This window comes from Lactuca sativa, chromosome 2 (genome assembly GCF_002870075.4).
Source record: "Lactuca sativa cultivar Salinas chromosome 2, Lsat_Salinas_v11, whole genome shotgun sequence".
Classification (NCBI taxonomy): domain Eukaryota; kingdom Viridiplantae; phylum Streptophyta; class Magnoliopsida; order Asterales; family Asteraceae; genus Lactuca; species Lactuca sativa.
In genome coordinates, this window is record NC_056624.2 from 200,677,542 (window position 1) to 200,686,662 (window position 9,121).

At 36.0% G+C, this 9,121-nt stretch overlaps 2 protein-coding genes across 2 annotated transcripts; both read right to left on the reverse strand.

The window, feature by feature from the left end:
• Window positions 1-205: 205 nt before the first annotated feature.
• On the reverse strand, window positions 206-694 carry LOC111916441 (putative RING-H2 finger protein ATL71). The gene has a single exon (XM_023912120.1). It carries the CDS (start codon window positions 692-694, stop codon window positions 206-208), a length of 489 nt encoding a protein of 162 aa, XP_023767888.1.
• An 889-nt stretch (window positions 695-1,583) lies between these two features.
• LOC111916304 (dnaJ protein homolog) lies at window positions 1,584-4,544 on the reverse strand. The gene is made up of 7 exons (XM_023911943.3): window positions 4,386-4,544; window positions 4,092-4,276; window positions 3,093-3,261; window positions 2,847-2,991; window positions 2,482-2,758; window positions 2,186-2,384; window positions 1,584-2,097 (listed from the first exon to the last, which is right to left on the reverse strand). Exons 2-7 carry the CDS (start codon window positions 4,239-4,241, stop codon window positions 1,775-1,777), a joined length of 1,263 nt encoding a protein of 420 aa, XP_023767711.1. The 5' UTR covers window positions 4,242-4,276; window positions 4,386-4,544; the 3' UTR covers window positions 1,584-1,774.
• Between the last annotated feature and the right edge of the window lie 4,577 nt (window positions 4,545-9,121).

Below are 9,121 nucleotides of genomic sequence, written 5' to 3' on the forward strand. Positions count from 1 at the left end.
TCATATCAGCTTGAAAAATCAATTGTTATTTGGGAAAATAAATAAATAACAAATTTTCAGTATTTGAGTGGAAATTGTGGGTTTGACTAGTCAACTATAAACTCATGGACAGCTATAGATTATTTGTCATCTCATATCTAAGAAATCTTAGGGTTCAACTTGCACACGTTTCGAATCTTAAGTTCCACTTACACGTATCGTGTCGTTAATTACTGAAGTCAAACGAGTTCCGACACACCGGACAGGTAGGATGGACCTTCAACCAAGTATCTATACATCTTAAATGAAATAAGTGACAACATTCCGGCAACAACCGGAGGACGTCCGACGGTTTATAATCCATCAAGCAAATAGCGCAACCGGAGCAATAGTTAGTGTTGTGGGTGTCCGTTTCAGAGTCAGCGTTGTGAGTCATCATGGCCTCCGAGTAGAGAAGCGTCGGAAAAGTCGAAATGACGTCATCGCAAAGACCTTTAGGGAGTGTTGTGATATGGTAGTCGTCTGAGCCGTCACTGGTGGTGGTCGGTGGTGATAACTGAAAGTGCATCCTGCGGTTGCAGATGTAAGAAGTATAGCAGAGGGTGAATACGAAGAGGAGGAAGACCAAATAGAACCCAAGGCTGTAGGCTATGTTTCCTCTGATATCATCGGAGCAGTCTTCACCGCCGCTGTAGGATGGTTCTCCGGTGTCCATATTCCGTCGTGTAGGATGAAACGGAAATGTCAACTTAGATTTGTTTATACGGGATTACTGAAATATGTATAAACAATGTGCACGATTTTTCCAAAAATAACAATATTTGATTTGATATAAAGCTTAACAGACGTAATAAATAATAAAATATGCCTGAAACAAAATCAAGCTCTATGAGTATCCTCCATATATATAATTTACAAGATTTGTATGTACTATGTATAGAAGGTTTGTTCTGATTTTAGTTTCTAGTTTCCCGGGTCTTAAAGCAAACGGAATCCAAATAAATCAAACACGGTGGGGTGCTGAATGTTGCTTTGAAGCGAAGGAATCTAATGTTAAAGATCATTTACTGATTTAAGGAACTAATTAAATATTACAGTACGAAGCTTATTTTAAAATCATTTACTGTTTTAAGTAACTAATTAAATAATATTGTTGGGATGTCACCCGGTTTTATTTAAAATAAATAATGTTCCATTAAAATAAATCTTGTTCCATGACTTACGTGCATCACTATTTTTAAAAGTTTTGATTCGAGTTCTTTTGTATTATATTTATCTGTTAAATAATTCAACGTGTAAATGGCCAAAATGGTACATATGAATATGATATTGTAAAAACCGTAATAAGTTCTAATTTTTTTTGCGATGAGTGTTACTTTTGATCTTTCCAGGGAACACTTTCAACGAGCTGTCATTGTGGTTTAAATTTGTTGCGGCTTTGGCCTTTCCAAGTTCCAACTCCGCCATTAAAAATAGTATGCTAAGTGCAATGACAAATTTTCCCTCCTCATTTGTGTCGTGTTTTTGTTACTTTGATGTCCTTTTAATATGTTTTATACACTCCATTACTTATTATCATCAGGAGAAAACAAAATCAGAGAAAATGAAAAACAAGTTAAACAAGTATTTCAGATGAGTTTTAACCATACAATCTCAAAAAGTCTCAATACAAACAGACAGACAGACAGTATAAAGAAAGAAAATCACAGCCTGACATTATTGTCTTGCCAAAACCTATCATCATAATCATAATAGATAACCAAACCACCGTACTCCATATGCCTCAAAACTCAAATCATTGCTGCGCACATTGCACCCTCTGTGCACCACCAGGCATTTCATCATCTTCATCATAAGCTTCTTGAGCTTGTTGCTGCTGTTTCCTTCTCATCTCCTCTTCAATGTTGACATCATGCAGAGTTGTCTCTTCACATTCATCCAACTCCATATCTGTCATCTGCATGGAAGGCTTAGGTGGCAGCACCCCCTCCAACGCCTTACACTGCTCAGGTGACAAAGATTCCGGGAACTCCACAGTAAAGTGGATGTACAGCTTCCCCTTCATGAATGGCCTCTGATACATTGGCATACCCTCGTCATTTATCGCCTTGAATTGATCTACACAAACAATGATCATAAAATAACAATCAGAATCAGACTAAAACTAACAACATTAAGCAACTCACAAAGAAAACAAAACACTTACCAGGCTTAACAACCTCCCCAGGTTCCGATTTGATGAGAAGCTGTCTGCTATCCAAATGAGTTAATATGAACTGGAACCCACACAGAGCCTCGGTTAAACTCAATGTGTGCTCAACAAACAAGTCATCACCCTTTCGCTTAAATTTAGGGTGCTCCTTTTGTTGCAACACAAACACAATATCACCTGTAACCGTGTCAGGCTGCAAAAGAACATAAACAAAGTCAGTCTGTAATCTATGTATATCTAATGTAAATGACTTTATACATTCAGATCATAATTGAATGATAAAAGCTTACAGCTTCATCTGCTTCACCAGGGAAGGTAATCTTCTGGGAATTCTGCATGCCCTTCTCGACGTGGACTTCTAGAACCTTCTTTTCTTGAACAACTTTCTCACCCTTGCACTGTGGGCAGCGATCTTTATCATTAATGGTTTCACCAGTGCCCTTGCACTCGTTACAAGGATGCTGCATTTGTTGGATCATAGATGGGCCAAGATGTCTGATTGAGACTTTCATTCCTGAACCTTGACAGCCTGCACACTTCATTGAAGCACCTGATTTTGAACCCTTTCTGCAAGATTTGAACTTTAGTTAGTGGGGATTAGAAAAAGTGTAGGAGATAAAATATCAAAGAAGGTGACCACTGACTACTCACTCACCCCTTACACTTGGAGCAGAGTACATTACGTGAAAGAGAGAGTTTTTTGGATGTTCCATTGTAGAGATCCTCAAGGGAAACTTTAAGAGGGTGAATGACATCTTCACCCCTACGCTGTCTTCGCCCCCTGCTGCTACCACCAGCACCTGGGAACAAATATTTCAAATGAATCAAGCAATAAACACAAAGCCATGAGCTTTAAGCAAGAATGGAGCTTATAGACAAGAACTAGATTGACACTGCTTACCACCAAAGGGATTACCACCACCAAAGAAGGATTGGAAGATGTCAAATGGGTCATGACCACCGCCTCCGCCACCCATTCCTTCTTTCAAGGCATCCTCACCATACTGGTCATATATCTCACGCTTCTCGGGGTCACTCAATACCTCATATGCTTGAGCAAGCTCTTTAAACTAAAAGATAAACATCACATCACAGATATAAATACAAAGATCACAAAGATATTGATGCCCATAAAATGAAAATTGTCTCAAATAAGAATCATTTTTCTAAACTTAACATGGAGACAACATTAACTTTTATTGATTATACTTCAATACTTTAACTAGAAGAAACTGGTTTTGATATTTTGTGTATGAATTCCTTCTTGATTTTTAAAACAACTCATGTATTATGATTTATAAAAGCTGCCAGAAACAACATTAAAAAAACAAAACAAAAAAAAATCTCTGTAAATGATTTCAGCTGCATAACCCTACTAGCAAGTTATCATGATCAAAGCATCATATGAATATATAAGATACCCAAGAATGAGCAAAAGTCTCATATAGAAGGCGATTAATACATAAAGTATGATTGTAAAGTTTAAACCTTGTTAGTTTTACTTCAGTGAGCTGGCATATTATCAATAGAAACTACAAAGGTAGCACTCCTTTTCAGTATTAAGGGCTGCGTAAAGATGCACTAAATCCAAATCATCTTGATCCAGGCCATATACAGCATATTAGCTGACTAAAGTTTTCTAAAGGTTAAGGGTGACATAACATTAGACCTAACCAACAACTTAACAAATAAAACTTGTCTTTATCAAAACATCATCTAAGGAATTACAAGAGCCAATTTTCACCCAGTGACGGAATTAAACCATACGAAACTCATCAAGTAACAACCTTCACAACAAGCTGTATCCTATTGTTCTCTAGTATTATGAGGTTTAAAGGTTCAACACACAGTACAATAATAACTAAAGATTAACTGAAAGATTAGGGTTAGGTTTTAGCACCTTTTCAGGATCTCCACCCTTGTCAGGGTGATTCTTAATGGCGGCTTTCCGATAAGCCTTCTTGAGATCATCCTGGGAAGCACTTTTGGGAACACCCAGGATCTCATAGTACTTCGTATTATCGCTCTTCTTCGGCTGTCTTCCAAACATCCTGTTTCTTCGACCTTCGATATCTAATTACAAATCTAACACAAAAACACAATCAAATTAAAACCAGATCGGGCAACTACATGATCGCGCAATTTTACACAACAACAGCGTAGAAAATTCTGTAAGGTAGATATAGAAGCATACCTGCCAATAAGCAGATCGGAAAAGAGATCGAAATCGTGAAGACTTGAGTCGGGTGTGTACGGCGAAAGAGAGAAAGAGGGGTTTGGAATTTTGGGGTAGAAGGTGTGATATTATTGAGGAGGTTGATATGGACGGTCCAGATTGTTCGATCTGTGGTTACATCGATACCAAAGAAGCCTCTAGAAGACTTCTTGTGTTTACACTTTACATCTACAAACAATCACCACCATTCGGGCATTCCACACATATAATAAAATCTTAATTATATTTTACTTTAATAATTTTAACCATCTATATGGGGTGTTTGATCCTAACTTATGATTTTTCATAAGGTTAGCCAAACACGTCTTAAATTAAAATACAAATAACTAGTTTAAAATTGATGTAATTTTTTTAGCTATTATTATACACACCTTATTGATAGTTATACAATTTTTAATATCCAGATTCTATGTCTAGAATTATATAGGCCCTGATCTATAGCAAGAGTTTAATTGTATGCATTGATGGACTGACTTATCGAATTAAATTAATTTTATCGAATACACTTCTTCTCATGATTTTGATTTTATGTTTTCTTTTTCTTGGTTAGCATTTTGATCGCTCATGAGTAAATATTTTAATGAAGGGTTTGTCAGAAAAAAGTTTGTGAGATGTGGTTTTGAAAAGTTGAGGCATCTTCAAACATACACTAAAAAAATCATTTTTACATTATAATGTTTCAACCCTACACTATATTTAACATTATATATAATGTTGGATTTTAATGTAACCTTAGATATATTGTTGAATAAAAAATAATATTAAGAGTAAATTACACGAATGGTTCCTATGGTTTGGGTAATTTGCACGTTTGGTCCCTAACTTATTTTTTTAACTTGGAAGGCCCCTACTGTTTGCTTTTATTACGCGTTTGGTCCCTACTGTTTGTTTTTGTTACGTGTTTGATCCATGTCTTACCTAAAAATACTATTATTCAAATAGGAAAAATGGTGGGATAGGTAAGGTCAGAGTCGGTCCATTGGTTTTTAATGTCTTGGGCGAAAAAACTTAACAATGCCCCAATACTTGTATTAAATCTATATCATAGTTAACTTTAGATGTTTCTAACAAGTCCATTAAAGTTATTTGTAATGTAATTGATTCTAAAAAAAAAAAAAAAAAAAAAAAAAAAAAAAAAAAAAAAACAAAACTATTAAACGTGAAGCAGGAAAACAAAATCTAGATACATTAAACTATTAAACTGTGAAAAACACCCCTAAATCTAGATACATTAAACTATTAAACTGTGAAAAACACCCCTAATGTCATTATCTTAAATGTCAATATTATAATAAAATTAGAAAACAAAAATGTCAATGTCTTCATCAAGTTGTAATATACTCTTTTGAAGAAGAAAAAAAGTTGTAATATAATCTCAAAATTGAAACAAATACTCTTCAAATCCACTATCAAAACTGGAAACAAGGAATTAGGAACAAAACATTGTTAGAATTGCAGTAACAGTACCCAATTAAGGCAATCAACTTCAAGGGCATAATAGTCCAACTAATTTATCCCTGTAATATGCTTCCAAACTAAACTCCACGTCACTTTAAATTGACAATATTAACTAAAACACATCAATGAGGCAGAGGCTAATAACATCAAGGGCAGAATGGTCCAGATTGATTGCTTTAATAGCCGAGCAAAACCAAACCAAACTTGCAAACATTACATCGCACATGGGTAAAATTCCAAATCAAAAAACATAACACCTAATGAGAAAAATTGACATCCAGAAGAGCTAATCAACAAATTAAGAACCGGAGAATTCCATAGCAGTAGGGCCATGATCATCCATAATAAAACCATACAGGGAATACTTCCATTCCAAATCTGATGAGTTCTAGATAGCAGTCCAGATAGTCACTGAAATCGGATCTGGAAAGGGTATCTAGAAAATGAAAAAAATAATATTGTTAAGAGAGAAGAATTTAGAGAAATCGAGAGACAATATAGTAGATTTTATAGAAATTATGGTGCTTGTTTTCTTGACAGAAATCGATTGCTTATCCGAATAAAAACCTCTTGACCAATCAACGATTGGAAAACCAATCGATTCCACATCCTCTACATCCTGGCATTTAGATTTTCTAGGTGACCATTGGAAGATGGAAACCAAAACCAGACGCAAGATTTGAAGCGAGTAAGCGACACAGATCGGAGACGTTAAATTCATTTGGGCCAGGTACTCATACAAGTAAACTTATGCCCTCTCTCTTATGTTGCCCTAGACCTCCGCCCAACTCGCCCAGGTATTGGGCCGGCCCTGGGTAAGGTAAGGTGAGGGGTGGGGTTGGGGTGTGTTTATTTAAATAATTTAAAAAATCAAGAGAAAAATAGTCTTTTTAGCTAAGACATGGACCAAACGCGTAACAAAAACAAACAATAAGGACCTTTTGAGTTAAAAAAGTAAGTTATGGACCAAACGTGCAAATTACCCTAAACCATATGGACCATTCGTGTAATTTACTCTATATCTAAAATATTACTTTTAGTGTTAAATATAGTGTAATGAGTTGGAGGTCGTTAGTGTTTACATTATCTTTTACATTATTATTATAGGTATATTGTTAAAAAAAATGTGTTAAGGGTTGGAGATGATCTTAGTATTATCACCAGATACAAGCTCTCCCCAAACCTCATAATATCAGGGAACCGCATTGGATGGTAAGTAACTCATTTTGTCTTTTAATTATTATTATTATTATTATTATTATTATTATTATTATTGTTGTTGTTGTTGTTGTTGTTGTTGTTGTTGTTGTTATTATTATTATTATTATTATTATTATTAATTCATAACAATCTTATCTACAGTACCAAGTTTAAGCCAAGCTAACCCACCTCTCATTTGGTTGGCTGGTTTGGAGTCGATGGGTCAATAGCTGGTCAATTTCATCCTTGGCTAAAATCATGTGAGTCATCGACTTCTGACTACAAGTTCATGCAACATTCTATCATCATACACTGATTTCCTTCTCCAAGACGGTGTCCTCTACCGTTTCTATTCCCCCAACACCATTGCTCCAGCACACCACTCTCTTCATCCACAGTCTGATCTCTTTTCCTCGGTCGCTCTATAGTCATACACTCACCACCACAAAACCCATCTTCGATCAATTGATTTAGAAAGCCTCACCCATGTTCTCCTCCACTACTTTGCTTACAACTATGTCCTGTTTTTGTATTCAACGGCTTGATGGATTCTTTGGTACTTTCCTACCGACCACCGCCGAACCAGAAGTACCCCTTTTGTATGTTTTTAACCTTTAATCGGTGATTTTCTTATTTGAAAGATAAAATTGGTTGTTTATGCATATATGTTCCTCCACCGACTCATGGTGGCCTATGAAAAGTCTCTATTACGAGATTTTCCTCAGGTACATTGTGTTAGAAAGTGGTCTACCATTTTCATTGTTTTTAGGGTTTATGATTTGGATTTCGTTGTTTTGATGTATACATGTGATTTCTGTTAATTTCTACTATGAAAAAAATGCACTTGATATTAAATACTTCAAGCTATTTCTTCCACGTCTTCTTCTTGTATGTGTGTTTTTTCTTTGCCCTTTGTCTCTATTTGTGAACCTTTAATTGTGCCTGTTTTCATTGTCACATTTTTTGTATTTGTTTTCCTTCAAGAAAGAGGTACCGACAGACAAAGAAAATCGAGAAAGGAAGCATATCATATGGATAGGAGAACCGGGATAAAGTTTAATCGGTAACAGGCAAACCCCCCCCCCCCCCCCCCCCCGAAATTCCCCTTTAGTCGATCAATGTTTCACCATTTTTGCCCTCCAAATTCTTACTCATTACATTGGCATTCACTCGAATTTTGAATTTTGCTAACAGGCAAGATGTATTTCATATTTGAAAACCGATACATATCACACCAATTTCCTTACCGGTACTCTCAGTCTCAAAGAGGAAAATAAGGTTTTGAGTTGTTTATATGAGGGCTTTGATTTTCATCAGTTTCCACTTTATTTTTCTTTGTTTCAGGCTCATCTAATGTAACATCCCGAAATCAAGTATTTTTATTAATCATTGAATCTTTTTCAAAAGTGGCACATTTGGTCCATTAGAGAAAAAAGGCTTACGAAATTGGTCGTACGTATGGCATACGTAAAAGTACGTGCAGCGTACTCATGCAACATGAATGATCGCGGATGGCCAGTAAGTACGTTGGGCGTACGTTTGGTACCTTGGGCATACGTTTGGTACGTCGGGCATAATAGCCCAGACTTAAAACCCTAATTTTAAGCTTGACCCCTATTTAAAGAACATAATGTCTTCATTTGAGCATCCTTATCGGCCACCTAACCCTTTTTAAAACCCTAATCCCAAGTTGAGTTGCTTGTGTGAGTTCTTGCAAGTTGTTGAGTGTTCTTGGTGCTTGTAGGGGAAGAAGGAGACTGGAGAAGAAGGAGTGGGGGATATCAACCTTGTAGATCTAGAAACCTCTCCCCTTTATGCATCATTTTCAGGTATAAAGTCTATACTTTGCAAGCTTTTCATTATATCTTCATGGTTGAAGTTTCATGAACTTTTGTCCCCAAGATTGGACCTTTATAAGTTTGGAGCACTCCAAGGAACTGGATTTGTCCTTTCATGTATTTTAGGACCTTTAGATTCATAAAAATGGTTGCTTGATCATCCCCTTTAGCTCATGCATGAGTAAAGTAGATTAGAGT

Bases quoted from the DNA above. Each gene is read 5' to 3' on its own strand.
- LOC111916441 (XM_023912120.1), bottom strand. From the start codon at position 694: ATGGACACCGGAGAACCATCCTACAGCGGCGGTGAAGACTGCTCCGAT.
- LOC111916304 (XM_023911943.3), bottom strand. From the start codon at position 4,241: ATGTTTGGAAGACAGCCGAAGAAGAGCGATAATACGAAGTACTATGAG. The intron at 3,262-4,091 runs GTGCTAAAACCT...TTTATCTTTTAG, and splicing joins AGGGTGGAGATCCTGAAAAG to TTTAAAGAGCTTGCTCAAGC. The intron at 2,098-2,185 runs GTAAGTGTTTTG...TTGTTTGTGTAG, and splicing joins TGGGGAGGTTGTTAAGCCTG to ATCAATTCAAGGCGATAAAT.